The 19,165-nt window shown below is 39.7% G+C and overlaps 1 protein-coding gene across 2 annotated transcripts in view; it reads left to right on the top strand.

The window, feature by feature from the left end:
- The first annotated feature begins 2,805 nt into the window (after positions 1-2,805).
- LOC137048470 (ephrin type-A receptor 7) overlaps positions 2,806-19,165 on the top strand; it is a 197,539-nt gene continuing 181,179 nt past the window's right edge. For both annotated transcript variants that reach the window (XM_067426638.1, XM_067426637.1), the window contains exon 1: positions 2,806-2,996. In XM_067426638.1, the coding sequence (XP_067282739.1) occupies positions 2,918-2,996 (79 nt within the window). In that variant the 5' untranslated portion in view covers positions 2,806-2,917. The remainder of the gene's footprint in view (positions 2,997-19,165) is intronic.

The following is a 19,165-nucleotide window of genomic DNA, read 5'->3' as shown; positions in this document are numbered from 1 at the left end:
ATAGCGTCTTTAGCCACTTTCCTTCCACCCCTCCCCTCGCTCTTTCTCCGTTTCTTCCTTTTCTCCCCGAATCACTGTGAAAATAACCTCAGAACGAAAGGTCAAGTGACTTCTGTCCATCCTGACTTTAACTTCACTCCATCTGAAAGACAAATATCGTCCTCTTTACTCCACTACATTTCTATCAAGGTCCTCGAAGTCAAAAGTCGTTTCTGTCGCAGCTTTGGAAGTCAGCGGATGATTTTGTTTTCTTCTTTTTTTGCAGAAAGCCTTTCAGGAATCACTCTTGTAGAGTCTCGTGAAGTTCAATGATTTCACAGCATTTATTAAACACTGATTTATAGTTTAGAGCAAAATGGAAGAAGACGGATGTCCAAATGCTCATTTAGTGGAGGATTCACATAAACAAAGTTGATTCTGTCTTCAGTGAAGGTGAACAGTGTGAGAATATCAGATGTGTATCAGTGTATTGGATCCGTGCATTCGGCCTTAAAGTGACAGCAGCTTTGTAACTTTTCTACAAGTATTTAAATGAGTTTAAGTTAGTCGTCTGCTAGTGTGTCAGATGGAGCGTCACTGACTGGCTTAAACCATGATGGCATAATGTGCATTTATACAACTATAATACAATAATGCGGCGACATAAAGAAGGACATTTACTTTTGATACTTAAGTACTTTTCAAATCTGCTTTTACAGTAACGGAGTAATATTTAACCAGCAGTATTTTTACTTTTATTCAAGTAATAGAGTCGTGTAGTTTGTCCATCTCTGGTCACGTTAAATGGCTCTTGCTTCTAATAGCATCTTTATCCACTTTCCCTCCACCCCTCCCCTCACTCTTCTTCTGTTCCTTTCTTTTTCTCCCCGAATGACTGTGAAAATAACCTCAGAATGAAAGGTCAAGTGACTGTTTTTGTGCTTCTCTGCACCCTTCACTTTTTTATTTAAGGGCCAGAGCGATGGAGGTGGCCTAGCATGAAATTGTAATGCCGTGATAAACAATAGGTGCCGGCTCCGCGATACACAGATGCTGTGTGTGGGTTCTGCGTAATTTCACAAGGACTCAAATAAACCCTGCAATCATGTGCGCATATTGATTCTGTGCCGGATGTTTGGGATAAAACAGAAGATGGTTTTGTTACATCCATGGTGTGCCCAAAGTATTTAATAATGAAATCATCTTTAATTGTTATTAGCAGGTCCTCACCCCAAACACAAGCTCTACACTTCATCACAAATGATAATCTCTCACATAACACACACTTTTAAATACCAACGTAACAGAACATTACACCATAAAAAGTCTCTCTATTGTCTCATCTTGATGATAATGCATAAAATAGCACTTTATTTAAACATTTACTCTCTGAATTCAGCCTCTTTGCTAAGCATGATGGGAAGTGAAAGTCCGGTTTGATTGGGTTACTTGATTGAAACATGTTATCTGAAAATAAAAACATCAAGTTATGTCAAAGAGTAACGGTTTAGAGTCAATATAAGATGAAGCGATTACATCTGAACCATAAACCATGATATAATGGCATTAAATCGAGATGAATTCCTTAAATAAAGTGAACAGCATCCTAAAATCCTAAAATCTCGTAACATGCTGCATACTCTGCATGTCTGTTATTTTAAACAGTATTATAACATCCAAACCCTTATGTCTTCCTGTTCCACGTGAACTCATTAATGTTCAAAATGAGTTTCATGCCGACTTCAGGAGGAACGAGCTACAGGCGACAAGATTCTGGCATGCCTAGACTAAGAAAAGTTCCACTTTTATGCAAATGTGCTGTGACTACCAATGGGAATGAAGACGGCTGGACTCAATGCGGTTTCCTGATTTATCTCTAATTGTGGACAACTGTGTGTTAATGCTCTTAACTTGCCCTGGAAAAGGCTCTTGTGCCATCTTTACAGGATAATCAATAAGCAACATAAAATGTAATTATATCATTTTTGTGTTTTAAAGCAGTCAGAATGATCCAGGAATAACAATATGCAATAGTGTGTCTTTTTGACCAACCCTATTAGTTTAAAACGTGTTTGAAAATCATCATTATTTTGTGTTTCTTTGCAGAAATTGCACTTGTATTGCATATATTTGTGCTAAAATGTGACCCTAGAGCTCAGTCATAATCTCACAGGTATATTTATAGCAATACATTATAAAGGTCAACATTTTTCTTTTATTCCAAAAAAAATATTAGGAAGATATTTAGTAAGTGTCCTACCGTAAATATATCATAAATGTATTATTAGTAGTAATATGCATTGATAAGGACTTTCTCAATATTTAGATTTTTTGCACACTCAGATTCCAGATGTTTGGTCAAATATTGTCCTAATAAACCATACATCAATTGAAAGCTTATTTATTATGTATAAATCTCAATAAAAATACCCTTATGATTGGTTTTGTGGTCCAGGGTCACACATATGTTGATAATATATATAACACAGCAAAAAATACTCCTAATGCAGGGTTTTGCAATCTTAAAATCATCTGATTGGGATCTGTGGGATTGTTGCATGAGCTTTTTATTTAATAAAACCGAATGCCGTGTAATCAGTCGCGCTTGTATTGTGAGCTGACTCGGAGACAATAACTAAATTTCATCATTTTCAACACCTCCTCCATCCGAGGGGGCGTGACTCTGTGCGGTGGAATTCTATTAGACGTGTTTTGATTGGTCCGTCTCTAATCCCCTCTCCCCGCGAAATCACATTCCATTGGACCTCCCCGCTGTCAATCAGACCGTCTGAGCCCGCCCACCCGTGCCGCCAAATAAGGCAGATAGTAGCGGTGTGTGTGTGTCAGTATCCCGGACGCCTCGCGCTCTCATCCCGCTCTGGAGTCACTGTGCTCGGCTGCGACATGACCAGAGCCCCGCGGTCCTGGCCATCCAAACATGGAGCAGTTTAAAGCGTTCCTCTCGGTGCTTTGGATATTATTGCTCCACAGAAACGAGGAGTCCCGCGCGGAGGAAGGTATGTGGCATCTTTATGAGGTGAAGTGGAACTCTCTCACTGCAGGTGTGTGTGTGTGTGCGCGCGCGCTTTCACATGAGCTATCAATGCAAAGTAAAGTTCATACACAGATACAGCAGGGACCGAATCATGGATGCGTCTGAATGAGGAGAAATCAGAGTTACGCGCTTTATAAACACGGCTCGGCGGACAGTGTGTGTGTGTGTGTGTGTGTGTGTGTGTGTGTGTGTGTGTGTGTGTGTGTGTGTCGGTCATGGCTGTTGCGTTTTAAAACCAAAATTACTATAAACACCTTTTAGTGTTATAATGTAGAGATTCAAATCAAGATGGAAAATAATTTTATTTCTTTTGGTTTTATTGTATTTTTTCTTTCTCGGTATTGTCATTTTTTTGTTTCATTTTTTCTTAATGTCATTAAATGTATTTTGTTGTTTTTTCATTTTGATCTGTTTTTCTTTTCCTGTGTTTTTCTACGTTTCATTTTTCTTCATGTCATTTTAATACAATTAAAATAAAATGTGCAATTTGTAATTTTTAAGCTGTTTTTCTTTCTCTATAGTATCATTTTTTTCTGTTTAGTTTTTCTCCATGTCATTTTAAATGTTGTATTTTGTCATTCTAAGCTGTTTTCTTTCTCTATACGGTTTGGTATTGTCTTTGTGGTGTGATTTTAACCGTATTGTAAACCCCAGAAGCCGGTTTGGTGCTCTCTGACTGCGGCTCATGAAAGCTTCAGCAGTTTTGATGCCAGGCTGTCGCATTAGGCTCAGGTGAGGTCAACTAAGCGTCCTAATGAGTGGCATGGCACAGAGAGAGAGAGAACAGATAATAGCGGCGTCCCTTCAGGCTCTTTGGCTGTGCTGGAGAAGCCCAGCTGAGCACACACACACACACACACACACACACACACACACACACACACACACGGCTGAACTCTGCCAGTCTGCTGGAATGCTGGTCGACTGGATTAGAATCGTTGCCTTAATGAATGTTTTGACAGCGATTAATTGCTGTGAAAGCGATGCGTTCTGAAGGCCGTGTGGCTGCGCTGATATATGGAGCTGAATATGTTCTCACTGTACCAGAAGCTCTTTGTCCACGTTAATGTCCCAGTCGATCCTCTTTGTGTTCTGCATCCCTGTGTTCTCTGTATTCCATCAATGGGATTAAACTTCACCTAAATATGAGCTCGGTCGGATTCCCTCACATGCTATATTCATTCAAATGTTTGCGGTCAGTCAGTATTATTATTATACTTTTTTTATTTTTAATGAAACTAATACTTTTATTCAGCAAGAATGCAACGAATTGATCAAAAGTGACAGTAAAGACATTTTTAATGTTACAAAAGATTACATTTCAGATAAATGCTGTTCTTTTGAGCTTCTATTCATCAAAGAATCCTGAAATCAAATCTATCAGTTTCCACAGAACTCTGGACACGGCGGCTGTGACAATGTGTCAGTCAGGAAATGTTACATCATCATGATGATGATGAAGATGATGATGATGACGATGATGATGATGATGAAGATGTTACGTTTGATCTGAGGATGCGAGTAAAACGCAAGCAAACGCATCACACTCAATCCTGGCTGTTGGGTTTTAAAACTAAATAAACACCCTTTTAGTATTATAATATGGAGATTAAAATCTCCATTTTATAAAGAAAATTTAAAAAAAATTTATAATCGTGATTGTTAAAAAACTTTTTTTTTGTCTTTTGTCATAAGGGTCTTTTTTCCTGAAAGCTGAATCTGTCCATGGATGTGTGGTTTTGTTAGGATCGGAGAATATTTGACAAATATTGAGAAAATCTCCTTTAAAGTCCTTATCAATGCAGATTACTACTAATAATACACTTATATATATATATATAATATTAGGGATTCCATAATACTCAATATAATATTGAACCGTTCGGTACGGCATTCACGGTTTAATACGCGCTGGTCAATTTAGTTTTTTTCTGGTTTTGCATTGAATTGATTATTTCCATTTCTCTCCGTTTGAAATCTTCCTCTCAGTTTATTTCGGCTGTGTTTGAGTGATCCTGTGAGTCTACGCACTGATATGAGCAAATCTCCAATCATATGCACTAAAGTTAGGTGGTGTTAGCCGCGTTTAAAAGCCTTGCCGGTTAAACATTTCATCTGCGTGCTGCACTGTTGTGCATTGAGCGCGCGCACTAAACGTCTGTCAAACACACGATTACTGGACAGTCTTACTGTGCTAATACTGTCAAACACACACAAGGTTAACATATAAACACAGTCGGTTATGTCTAAAGTTAAAGTAAAACTGTGTGTGTCTATATATGAGATGTGAGCATGTCTTAAAGGGACAGCAGCGCAGCTTATATTGTGAACACACCGTCCTTAAAGGGACAGCAGCACAGCTTATATAGTGAACACACCGTCCTTAAAGGGACAGCAGCGCAGCTTATATAGTGAACACACCGTCCTTAAAGGGACAGCAGCACAGCTTATATAGTGAACACACCGTCCTTAAAGGGACAGCAGCGCAGCTTATATAGTGAACACACCGTCCTTAAAGGGACAGCAGCACAGCTTATATAGTGAACACACCGTCCTTAAAGGGACAGCAGCACAGTTTATATAGTGAACACTCTGTCCTTAAAGGGACAGCAGCGCAGCTTATATAGTGAACACACCGTCCTTAAAGGGACAGCAGCGCAGCTTATATTGTGAACACACCGTCCTGAAAGGGACAGCAGCGCAGTTTATATAGTGAACACACCGTCCTTAAAGGGACAGCAGCGCAGCTTATATAGTGAACACTCTGTCCTTAAAGGGACAGCAGCACAGTTTATATAGTGAACACATCGTCCTTAAAGGGACAGCAGCACAGCTTATATAGTGAACACTCTGTCCTTAAAGGGACAGCTCACCTCTAAAGTGATGTTAATAAAAAATAGACCTTTAATACAGTAGCTTTCAATACATGGTGTATATTGAAGACTATGTAGTTTTAATTTTAGCCTACATTTATTCATTTAATTTCATATTTAAATGCTACTGTACATCTCTGAGATTCCACTGTTAATCTTTATATATATTTATTTTATATTATACAACTGGGGATGTGTACAAGGGGAATGTGTCACAAGAGTCTTTTATGTAAAATAAAGAAAGAGTATTCCAATAAAAACATTCTCCATAACCCTTTTCTGTTCCTTTCGCCTAAGAAAAACGAACCGAAAAACATATATATATATATATATACACACACATACACGGTAGGACATTTACTAAATATCTTCATGGAACATGATCGTAATATCAGAGTTTTGCAAAGAGTTTTGGCATAAAATAAAAATGGATAATTTTGACCCATATAATGTATTGATATAAATATACCTGTAAGATTATGACTGGTACTTCACTCAGGGACACACATTTTAGAAACGTTATCGACTGAAAACAGGAGGAATATTTCACTGTTTAACTGTATTTGTGTTTTAGCTTTGGGGAGAAGAAGAGACTCTTAATGACATATTAAAATCCCCAACTATTGCATGTCATAAGGCAAGAATTCTCTCTCTCTCTCTCTCTCTCGCTCTCTCTCGCTCTCTCTCGCTCTCTCTCGCTCGCTCTCGCTCTCGCTCTCGCTCTCGCTCTCGCTCTCTCTCTCGCTCTCGCTCTCGCTCTCTCTCTCTCTCTCTCTCTCTCTCTCTCTCTCTCTCTCTCTCTCTCTCTCTCTCTCTCTCTCTCTCTCTCTCTCTCTCTCTCTCTCTCTCTCTCTCTCTCTCTCTCTCTCTCTCTCTGGGTTAGTTACTGCTGTCTCAGTGCCGGTCAGACCATATGAGGACCACGCTTACCTCAGAAAGCTTTCCACGCCTGCCATCTGTGCTGGCTTCCATCAGCAGAGCCATTAAAACACATTTAGTTTCATATGTTTAAATATTATGATATTTTTAAATTTCACCTATGTTGATTATGAAAAATGCGCAGCATGTGTTGGAAAGGACACTCATAAGATGCGCAATATGTCATGGAGTTTGAGCACTTAAGTTTTGTTTTGTAGAAAGTCTTTCTTTAAAGTGGATTTTTTTGTTGTATAAATTGTATCTAAATTTGATTTGTTTCATCAACTATTCAATAACCATTCCCCGAGTCCAGTCCTGTACTCTTATTTTATCAATATATTTATTGATTCAAACAAAGAAATCAGGATAATTCACAGCTCTGCTCTTCATAAAAGACTGATTTTAATCTAATGATGACTGGTCCGACCGGTGACGTGTGTGTGTGTGTGTATGTGTGTGTGTGTGTCTGTGTGTGTGAAGCTTAGAGTGATTTGTGAGGTTGGCAGGCGTAGCCGTGACTTTTAGAGGCCGTTGTGAAGAGTGGACTCAATGAAACGATGAGGGATGGAGACAGAAGATGGCTGTGTCTGAAAAGAGGAAAATATGAGTCTGGTTTCTCTAAGGTTTATTTTTCTCCATCATGCCCTGATGGAGTTTCGGTTCCTTTGGTCGCCTTTGGCTTGGCTTGCTCAGTTGGGGACACTAACATCATGATCTAACTTATTCAACTAAATATACAAATAACATTAATTAATGAGGACTTATTATATTCTATAAACTATAATACTGATCTGCCAGCATTGTCTCTCTCTGATAAATTAAAATAAGCTGATAACATCACTGTTTACTCCAGAACGACTGTACAGCCAAATCTAATTCTGCTGCAGTATTGTCCTGTTTAACACTGAAGCTGCTCTGACACAATCGGCGCTGGAGAAGAGTGATAGAAATAAAGATGATGGATTGATTGATTGATTGATTGAAATGCCGGCTTTGTAGGCGGTGTGTGGAGGAAAGGAAGCGACGTGTTTGACCTGAACGTGACAGGATTGATCCGGAGTGCACTTTATAGGCGCTCAAAGCTCAACTCGATTTCTTTTGTAAAATGCTTTATTGATAATTTTTTTGCTCATGCTGTGGATTATTTTTTCCACTGAGCTTGTGGTAATGCACTCTGGGTTCACATTCTGACTGAAGGGCAGATGTGATGCTGATTAAAAAGAAAGTTTTGTCCACCGCATTTTCCGATGCACAAGCCTTTTTTGTGAATGTGCGAGACTTCAGATTCGTTTGCCACAATAGTTGAATAACTAGTTGAAAATGGTAATTTGTGCTACAAACCAGTGTTTATTAGGGATGTAACAGTTCAAACCGTACACACTCGCACCATACTAATCTCTAATCTGATGATCTATAATATGGTCTGTTGAAAATAACAATATGATAACAATTTGGTTAATGTACGTTTCTGTCTATGGAGACGCATTCTGGCTTCCCCAATACATTACAACAGCAACGGTCAGAAAGTGTGTAGACAAGTCAATCGTGTGTGTGTGTGTGTGTGTGTGTGTTTATAATACATTTACCAAATGTCCCCACAATGTAATATAAACCTGAGATCACTAGCCAGCGGTTCCCACAATGTAAATGGATTTATAAACATACTAAATGGTGTTTTTTTTTTTTAAATGTAAAAATGCAGATTGCTTCTTGTGATGGGTAGGTTTAGGGTGTGTGTGTGTGTGTGTGTGATAGGTAGGTTTAGGGGCAGTGCAGGGGTATAGAATTTACAGTTGCACAGTGTAAAATCCATTGCGCCTATGGAAAGTCCCCACAATTCACAAAAACCTAACGTGTGTGTATAGCCCCTTTCACGCTGCACGTCGGACCTGCAATATTCCCGGAGCATTGCCGGGTCGCCTTCTGTGTGAAAGCAACCACGTCCCGGGATTGATTACCGAACTGAACCCGGGTCGGGGACCTAGTAATATTGCGGTATTCGACCCGGGACGAGCGCTGTGTGAACAAAAGCCGAAACTAATGCCGCAGCGTGTACGTAGTTATCGTGCGACTCCTAGAGCTTGTTTCTTCAATAACACAACCCTGCAGTGCCAGAAGAGCTCGTCGGTGTTTTAAACGCAGAGAGTGTTCGTCTACAAAAGAAACTAAAATTAAACAAGCAGAAATGAGCGCAAACTGGACACAAGTCGAGACCACGGAGCTCCTTACTATCCGCGCTGAAGCGGAGATCGCTCGCTGTTATACGTCACATCAGGATGTCACGTGTCAACTCTATCCGGGACCGTTACGTGTTGTGTGTGAAAGCGCTCATATTACGGTATTTCGCTGGCAGTGTGAATGGACCAAATCTAGCGGCGCTGGAACAAATGCCGGGTCGCATTATCCGTGTATTTGCCGGAATCGCAGTGTGAAAGGGGCTTATGCGTGTCTGATCTGCACCCTCAGATACCAGATTTTGTACCCGTATGACTGGTTTTGTGGTCCAGGGTCAGCTATAGTAGTTTTATGTAGTACTGACACTAAAACTCTGTAAACTTGAATCTTCTCACAGTCATTTGTATTTTGGCTGAACTATACACAGTACATATTGTTGCTTTTTTGTATTGCGACTATAACACAATATATTGTTACACCCCTAGTTTGCAGTATCAAACAATACTGTAATATTTGTCTGAGCTTTTAATTCCCTATACTCGTAATACTTGTTCATCTGAAACTGGTCTTTTAGTTCTTCAGGGAACTTTGATTGATGGGTGACAGATCTTTTCCCTCATAAACTCGAATTATGGAATTCTTTACAGATTGAGAAGTCAAGCTTAATCTCTTTGCATTTTTAAATCTTGCCTTAACTAATTTTTTAGGGTAGCATTTATATAGTTTTGATTTTGCATTCTTTTACTCTTTTATTCATTTTGTTTAATGCTTGTTTATTCTTCTCTTTTGTGTAGATTGTCTTATCGGTTTCTGTAAAGCGCTTTGAGATGTACATTTAAAGGCGCTGTAGAAAATAAAAATGTATTATTATTGTTATAAAATAAAGGACAAAAAATAAATGGAAGCGGATGAGACTCATTCAAGTTAGAATAATGGCCGTGAAGAATAAGGTGAAGTGCATTAGCACAGGCACAATATCTCATTTCCATCACGTAATTACCCAGGAACCCAGGCCTCTTTTTTTGTTTTCGGTCAATATATTGGACTCAAAATGCGAGAGGAGCAAAGAGAGAATGTGTAACCTTCATGCTGTCATTTGGGAGTTGACTGTTTGGGATGCAGGCGTTCTTCCATCATGTATTATCTCACACTCGCGGCGTTGTTTTCGGAGCGCTGGCAAACAGCATTAAAGTGCATTTGGGTCATCATATGTCCGGTCAGCTCAGTGTCTGGATCAGGCCAGAGATCCGATCTAATGAACGCCGATAGATGACAGGAGAAACTTCACGCTCCATTATAAGAGCTCCATCCGTTCCTCACACATGGGTTACTCCTGTGGATGATTTGATCCAGGATTGCTCGGTTCTTCACACAAACCAGACTCGCCTGTCCCATCGCTACTGCACTTTCTCAAGCACGGGGAAATTAATAAAAGGAAATATAAATGGAGGGGTTTTTATATGCATAATAATATTTGAACTAATGTTGCGAGACATTTCCTCAATGGGAGATTTATTCATGAGGGAATAATTCTCATATTTTATTGGAGCCTTACATGCGTTACGTACAGTTATTACGAACCGTGCATTAATTTGAGTGGCTGTGATACGGAAGTGCACACTGATAAAAATGAATCATTGAGGCTGTAAGTGTAACACAAAATCATCATTATTTTACAAATAAATCTTTACTTGGGTAATTTGAGTAGCTCACTTAATCTGGATTTGTAGCAAAAGCATACTTTGTATAATTATATATCCAGAGTAATCTTTATAGACGTGCATTTCCAAAATACTATTAAAGTTACATTAAGACAGTTTACTGCTTGATTTGGCTGACACACTCGATGATGTATCTTTCCATATTGCAACAAAAATCGAGCAATTTTCCTCATATTTCATATTTTAGGGAATAATTTAAGCATTTCTTGCCGTAATCTTGTCTTTATGCAGTGCTCGACAGTAAGCAAGTTCCTGTGACGAGTAAATCTATCATTCACTGTCCAAGTAAAAAATTTGCTTGCCCGGAAAAAGTTTTTTTTGTGTGTGTGTGTGTGTGTGTGTGTGTGTGTGTGTGTGTGTGTGTGTGTGTGTGTGTGTGTGGCAGGGTTGTTCCTGGGTCAGAAACGGCCTTCGGTGGTGGCTGATCAGACATGGCCATCCACACACACGCATGCACACGCACACATGCAGTAAAAGTACCTACCCGTGTGATCTGTGAGCCCAATGTCAATAAATGTAAAATAAATGTAGTTTTCTTTCTTCCTCATCTAATTTTAATATCTCATTATGTATGATGTCTTGATGTTTGTTTTGTTCCTCGTTTTTACACAGTTTGCATGGTTTACCGATTCATTATTTTGGCAACAGTCATTAAAAAGTAGCATTAAAAATGAAATGACAAATAGTCTAATTCTCTACCATATACAATTTAATAAAATTATTGGCTATCAACAACTTGCGTTGTTCTGGTTTGACCTTATTCCAGTCTAAACTGGGGGGGGGGGGCAATTTAGTACACATTATCAATATAAATACTCAAAATAAATACATGAAAATACTGTGGATTATTAAACTAATTATTACTAACCCCTCTTGTTAAATGGGGTAAGCACATTTGCATTCTCGAGTGTTGTGAGTAAATGATTACACACCGATTCGTGAGGTCAGTGTTGGACAGATCGGTTCAAATGAGTCATTAGTTCGCGAATCGGACAAAAACGGACACACTATATGTGAACCCAGACTGTTAAAACAACGCAAAAGATTTGTCAACACAGAAAACACTTCATAGGGATATTTTGCGTGTATTTGAAAGTATGGTTTATGTCAGCTGTGTGTGCAAAATGGCTGTCAGAAGAGGTACGTTTTTTGAGCACAATCCAGCAGTAATTCAGGGAAAATATTGTGCGAACGCGCCACGTGGAGCATGGAGTCTTCCGACCTTTTAGCATTGTGTCAGTTCAGTTGATTTTGATTGATATGTGCGAGAGCGAGAGCTCAGACGGTGATCGTTTTAAAGACAGAGTGTGTGTACGGGTTCTCTGCTCGTTCTCCGTCACTCAGTTAACGTGCGCCCTGTCACGTGCATTAGTAATATACATCAATTTATAAATCACAATAACTCATCAAATAAGGCTTTGGCGGGACCAAAATTTGTTTTGGCGGCTGGCAAAAAAAATTAAAAGTAGAAAAAACCCTGTGTGTGTGTTGTAAATATAATTTATTCTGAAGCAATATTCTCACCAATGTTTATTCAGCTTTTACATATTTTAAATCTGCATATATGTGACGCTTTTACCTTTTAATAAAGGGCATTTCCCACCTAATCTTATAAAATATAGGTTATGCTTCAAGTTTCATATTATATTCTTAAATTTGATCTACACATAAAATAAGACGCTATAGGACTGTTACCAATCAAATTAAATAATTTACACTGAAAAATCACAACTGCATTAAATAATGTTATGAGATTTGTATTGTATAAATAAGAAATGTTGGAAAGAATGTTTAAACATGAAACTGAACCACCAGTAGGTGGCAGCAGGTGAGTCTTAATGAGTGATTCATTGATTCATATTTATCCAAACGATTCATTCAAACACTGAATCATTCAGGAACACACACTGTTGCTGTGAGATGCTTTACTGTTCTGCTATGTGAAAAAATATTTTCACTGCTGAAATAGAACAAAAACAGTCAATATTGCATCTAAAATGTAAGTGACTAAATGTTAATTAATTGTATATGGAACTGTCATATGAAATCCGTGTTTAGTATGCAGAATCATTTGTGCATTTTTGTGAATCGCTTGTTATTTTTTGTTATTGGCATTTTAATTTGCTTGTCTGTTGGGCAAGTAAAATTGTCTTTCACTCACCCCTTCAAAAAATCCACTTGTCCCGGACAAGTGTTAATATCGAGCCCTGCTTTATGTATTTCCTTGTTTGAAAAGTCATGTATTTCTTTTTGTTTTGCAGCTGAAATGGAAGCACTCTCTCAATATTATATTTAAAGGAGCACTCCACCGCTTTTAAAAATGGGGCTTATTCATCTTCTCTCCTACATTTAGATATGTGGAAAAATGATTTTTGTCTCAGTGATGCATTGTTTTAGTTTGGCAGGGTCCCCACTAGCTTAGCTTAGCATAATGAATGGAATCATATGTTGCCAGCTAGCATGTCCCGAGTAAAAGTGAGCCAAACAAAAACCCCAATTAATTATTGTGGCCTGTGTAAAAACGGTGGAGTGTTCCTTTAAATGAACATTTTGTCAAACTTTATTTTGTTTGTGTATAATCTTCTAGGAGATTTCCAGTTCTCAGTATGCTTTGCATGGGATTTAATTAAAAGAGAAAATGTTGAAGGTGTTTTTAAGCAAGATACAGTAAAAGGCTTATGATGGTTTAATGTTCTGTTGAGATGGGATGTACGGGTTTTGTCGAGGAGAGGCTGACATTAGGCTGAAGACAGGTAAAGGTAAAGACATCATATCAAGTGCTTAAAGGGATTGACCTAGTGGTTGAAATGGGTTCTGCAGTCCAAATTCAAAATATTGAGCGCAACCCCCCCCCACCCCCCACCCCCCCAGACTCGATGCTCACGGATTGCCATGAGGACACGCTACAGTTCCTATATATCTTCAAGCATATTATGGTGTTCTGTATAAGTATATATACAGTATGTACATGGGCATATTTCTTAAATACATGGATGGATGTGTATTTATATAATAATTACACACAGTACACATGCATACAGTATGTAAATACAAATATTTATTCTCGATGCAATCAATGAGTGTTTACATTCAACATTACTGAACTCTAGTGATTCACGCTTGATCTGTTTCCTCCCAAACTGACCGTATGGAGTGGATCCGTGTGCTTTTGTTCTCTTCGGCGTTAGGAGAAGAGACGCAGGATTCATCACAGTTCCCGTTGAGGAGGACAAGTTTCTGCTGGATCTGCAGGAATGCCCTCGGAGGCGAGGCGTGTGTGCAGTGGTTTTGTGGATGTTTTCCAGGATGATATGGATGTTTCTGGATGGCCATGCACCTTCATAAAGGCTTATGCCTTCAGTTTTAGGGGAACGTTCAGGAGACAGTAGATCGTCCTTCCAACGGCGTCAGCGGGAAAAGGACGTCACGTGCCGTTTAAGTACCTTAAATTCCACATTATAATAATGAAAACTCAGAATAAAGGGGCCTGGCCTGTGTTAAAACTGGCGGTTATGGTAAAGGGGCGGGATATTTCCCAAACACCAATCACAACACAGTGCTCCAGCCGACCAATCAGAGCACAGTGTGCTTTCAGGAAGAGGGGCTTCATAGAGACAGAGCATTACTGACAAACTGGGAAGAGAGGAGCCGCAACACTGGAGAATATGAGGAAATAATCAACATTTAAGCAGGAAAACCTGCTCTAGTAGAGCCAGAAACACATCAAGACTCTTTAAAGCTCTCTAGACAAGCTTTTGCTTTGTGAAAATGGACTACTTGTGCTCATGTTTCTTAATATGGTTCAGTAGCTTTATTGTAATCTGGATATTAGGGCTGATGAAGAGGACAGGTTCACACATGCAGATGTGGCCTTATGTAAGACTCCAGACCTCCGGCTCTTTTAAAAGTTTAATGAGTACGGCAAACGGAATGTTAGTTTTCTCCGGCTGTGCAACAAAACTAGTCTTGAGCTGCTTCCGTTTCTTCATCATTGGAGATTTTAAAGCAAAACATTAATTGTTAAGGCCAGTTCTCGTTTTGGTTAACTCCTGTTTTGCAGTACCAAAGTTATACAGTACGAGTTGTTTAGCAATAGACAACTAATCATAAAGTCCCTCAGTGCTTGCCTCATTGAATATTCATGAGCTATGTTTCTGCATGTGTATATTCTCATGCGGTGTGTTTGGTTTTGAGCATCTAAAAGGGACGTCGGAACTGGAGTGACGATGAGATTGTCAACCATATTTGCTGCAAGTTGTCCAATCAATGCTTCAACCTCATGAATATTCAAATTAGGATGTTGATCCAGTTATTAGTCTGAAATAGTTTTGTTACAGTGTTTCACTGTTGCTCATGTGGTTGTTTTATTGGACCTAATGCATTTCTAATGTCTGGAAAATCTCTCCGCCGATACATCAGTGTTGGATTCAGTCCCAAAGCTCATAACTGAAGCCATGTGGCGCGTCCCCACTGGGGATCTGCTGAAACTTTAATGTTTCGTTCAGCATCCTCACAGCACTGCACTGTCAGGGGTTTTACATTTGAACCACCTGATAAGTGACACGGACCTGGCGACATTGGCCCCTACGGCCCCTCAGATGCCCGTGAAGCAGCGCTCCGGTGATGTGCAAAACCCCATTAATCTTTTGAAGAGGCATTTGACCTTTCAAACTCATTAAGTGCTGCGACCTGCCGGATATGAGCCGTCCTGCCCGCCTCCTCCATCTCCCTCTGCCCCCTTTATCAGGGCCCAGATAGGATCAGTGTTCGCTCTCCTTCCTCACCGCGCAGCTTTGACCAGTGACCTGGAAAATCGCCCGACCTTTTAATGCGTGGTTTCCCGCTGATGAATAAATTCATAAATTGTATGCTCTGGCATGAAGGCTTTACTCAGCCTCCCCGGAGCCGAGATCAGGGCCACGGGTTTAGGACGCCTGACTCCTGCGATTGCTCTCGCTCCCGGAGGACGGAAAAGAGTCAGTGTTAACGGAGTCGGCCCGATGGTTGGAGCTTTTTTTTTTTGCTCATGGGAAAGACTGAGACACAAAATCAAATAGGTTCTTGTAAGAGTTGTTGAGTTGTTGTTTTTTATTTGATACATCAAGTGTATTTAAGTTTAAGTAATTCTGTTATGTGCTAATCTCATTTTTGTCTTTGTATTTAGCCTTAATGATTTAATTTTCATTTATTTTAGTTTTATTTATAAAATATACACTATAGTGTTTTGTGACACCTGCTTTTCAACCCCTGAAAAACTACCCCACCCCATAATCCCCCTCCACAAAACTTTACACTTGGCACACTGCAGTCAGGCGAGTCCCGTTCTCCTGGCGACGGCCAAACCCAGACTCGTCCATGTGATTGTCAGACTGACGCGTGATTGGTCGCTCAGAGAACACGTCTCACTGCTCTAGAGTCCAGTGGCGGCTGCTTTACTCCACTGCATCCCACGCTTTGCATTGCTCTTGGTGATGTAAGGCTTGGATGAGCTGCTCGGCCATGGAAACCCATTCCATGAAGCTCTCTCCGCTGTTCTTGAGCTCATATGAAGGCCACAGAAGACTGGAGGTCTGGAGCTGTTGACTCTGCAGAAAGTTGGTGACTTGTGCACTCTGTTACCCTCAGCATGCGCTGACCCCGCTCTGTGATTTTACCTGGTCTATCACTTTGTGGCTGAGTTGCAGTTGTTCCCAATAGTGTTTTTTTTTTAAATCTGATATTCGTATTTTATTTTTTGTTAGCATTTTTTCAGTTTAACTATTTTCAATAGTTTTAGTTACAGTAGCAACACTGCTTATGAAATAGACACATATACACCATCTGCAATGTGTAAATCATTTGTTGTTTTGTTATCAAGTCCCTGTTATTTTTAAAGCACCATATTTAATAAAAATGGTCAATGCAGCTTCCCAGTAATACACAGGAAAGGTAACGGATTTAATGATGCAAACTTTAATCAAATGTCTGATCTGGTTATCTGTCCATTTCCTGCAATCTTACAATAAAAAGTGTCAGAAAGGCCAACATAAAAATAATTAAGGTAATTAAGGTAATGTAGGACTTCAGAATGAGGGGTGTTTTCAGTGAATCTGTGCATGCCTTCATGTCCTGAATGGGTTTACTCTCTGTATGGCTGAATCGCTGTGTGTGTGTGTGTGTGTGTGTGTGTGTGTGTGTTTCCTCTGATTGCAATCAAAACAACCAAGGGTGGTCTGCCTTCACAGGACGAGTGTGAGTGAGCATTGCACTAAACGGTTAACCTCAGATGTAAGACTTTGGCTGTTTATTGTCCAGCTTGAAAAAGAAAATGTATGTGGTTCTTTTTATAGTGTGTATCGTTTCTGTAATATCACAACTGGAGGAATATAAATCCCGGCAGCTTGGAATGGATACGCTGTAGAGATAACCGCTTGATTTATCGGCTTTTTTACTCTTGTTAAGGTGCTCAGACGTGCGCTGTGATTGCTTTTCCAGTGTTGGGAAGGCTTTATGTTCAGGGCTCTGACTGTTCGCTGATAGAATGTTTATTATTGGACGGTGAGGGTTTGGATCTGGAGCTGCAACAACTAATCGATTACAATTTGATCATGAAAATGACAATGAATGTCATCATAGATAATTCTTCTGTGCTCTTTTATTATAGTGTTTATACTTGGAAAATATGCCATGCATTTACATTAGCCTGATTTATTTTCTCTTTCTTTTTTTCTTTTCTTTTCTTTTTTTGTCAGTCTGTGTGTGTGTGTGTGTGTGTGTGTGTGTAGTGTATGATGTAATGTGTGGTCAGATGGTCAGTTGGTTCTCTTTCTCAGAGCCAGATGGGAGGCTCACAGGAAGTGCCAGTTCCTCCTCTCTATCCACTCTTGAGTCTGTCCTCACACATGCGCGTACACACACACACACACATACTCAAGTTAATGGCTGTGTGTGTGTGTGTCTGACAGTGTCACCCTTTATTTCTCCTTGTCTCTGAGGTAATTGTAGATTACTTTAGCACTCTTGAAGGTCAGCTCATGGACAATTTAGAAGACAGAGTCTAAATGAGAAGAAATAGGATTCACCTGGTGTGTGTGTGTGTGTGTGTGTGTGTGTGTGTGTGCGCGTGTGCGGCTCTGTGTTTTTCTGACCCAGCGTGCTGCTCATCCAGTGTGTTGTGTGGCTGTCCGTCAGTGACTGAAGCTGTGTGTGTCGTACTCGCTATCGTATGACTCGACTAAAGCCAGGTCTCTAGCTCCATGAGCTGCTGTATGGAGTCCTGTGACGCCAGACCATAATAGATGCGCTGAAAGTCTCAGATCTCCTTCAGTTCATCACGATTCGTCATGCAAAGACGTCCTCGATGAGTACCAATGACTCCAATATGAAATCTTATCCTGCCATATTTGGGCAAAATAATTTACCAATATAAATGTTCTCACACTACTAGTCAGTTTCTTAAAGGCTCATAACACACACTCACACAGTTTCTGCCAGTCTGGTGTTAATCTGGAGTATCTATAGAGTCGTGTTGATCCTTCATATCTCACAAGAGTCTTTAGTTTATCATATTTATAAAAGACAGATACACTGAACCGATTCTTTGTGTCAGCGAGTTTGTGACGGCGTAAACACACACACACACACACACACACACACACACTTCTTTAGTGACTTTGTTGATCTTGTGTCTAAACACACAACGCCAGCAGAACCGACGTTTCCTGTAACCAGAACCGTGTGTGTGCATGCAGAATTACTCTGTCATAAGTCCAGCTTATATATTGAAATATTGTCCGAGTTTATCATAAGAATCATCTCTTTAACAGTGTAAATAAGGCAGAATGTTTAAAATAACATCAGATATCCCCCTTTAATGTAAAGCAGCTTAAGTACTGTGTTTAGTGTATACTCCTCAACAGACAGCAAAGGTGCAAATCCGTGTCAGCCGATGCCAACCTGAAGGCAGGGCACATCAGAAGAACGACGTCGGGAATTATTGGCCACTTTGTATGAGGGCGTGTTTGTAAAGGTGCGATCGCGAATGCATGTTTAGCACTCGTCAGAGTGTGTCGTCTCAGTTTGTAGTTCAGTATTTGATTCAGCAGAACGATGAAACACTTCTGAGAGTCAGATCAAAGAAGTTCAACATGAGCCGAACCTCCCAAATCCTCCAATACAACCGAAACAAAGCCTTTTAAATATCATCGCACCTTTACAAATAATACAGCAAATCAAAGGATAGCAGATGTGTATTATTACTACGACAGCATGCTGTTGCATTACTGCGAAATCCTGCAGTGAGTCCCAAAGCTGAGAAGATATGTTGAGAAAAATCAGTGATATTTGTTAAAGCAAGCATCACTATATCATTTATCTTTTTTTTGAGCCCATATTCTGCTCTTTTATAGTCTTGATGTGTTTCTGGCTCTACTAGAGCAGGTGTGGATTATTTCCTCATATTCTCC

This window comes from Pseudorasbora parva, chromosome 19 (genome assembly GCF_024679245.1).
Source record: "Pseudorasbora parva isolate DD20220531a chromosome 19, ASM2467924v1, whole genome shotgun sequence".
Classification (NCBI taxonomy): domain Eukaryota; kingdom Metazoa; phylum Chordata; class Actinopteri; order Cypriniformes; family Gobionidae; genus Pseudorasbora; species Pseudorasbora parva.
This window is presented reverse-complemented; position numbering and strand designations above follow the sequence as displayed.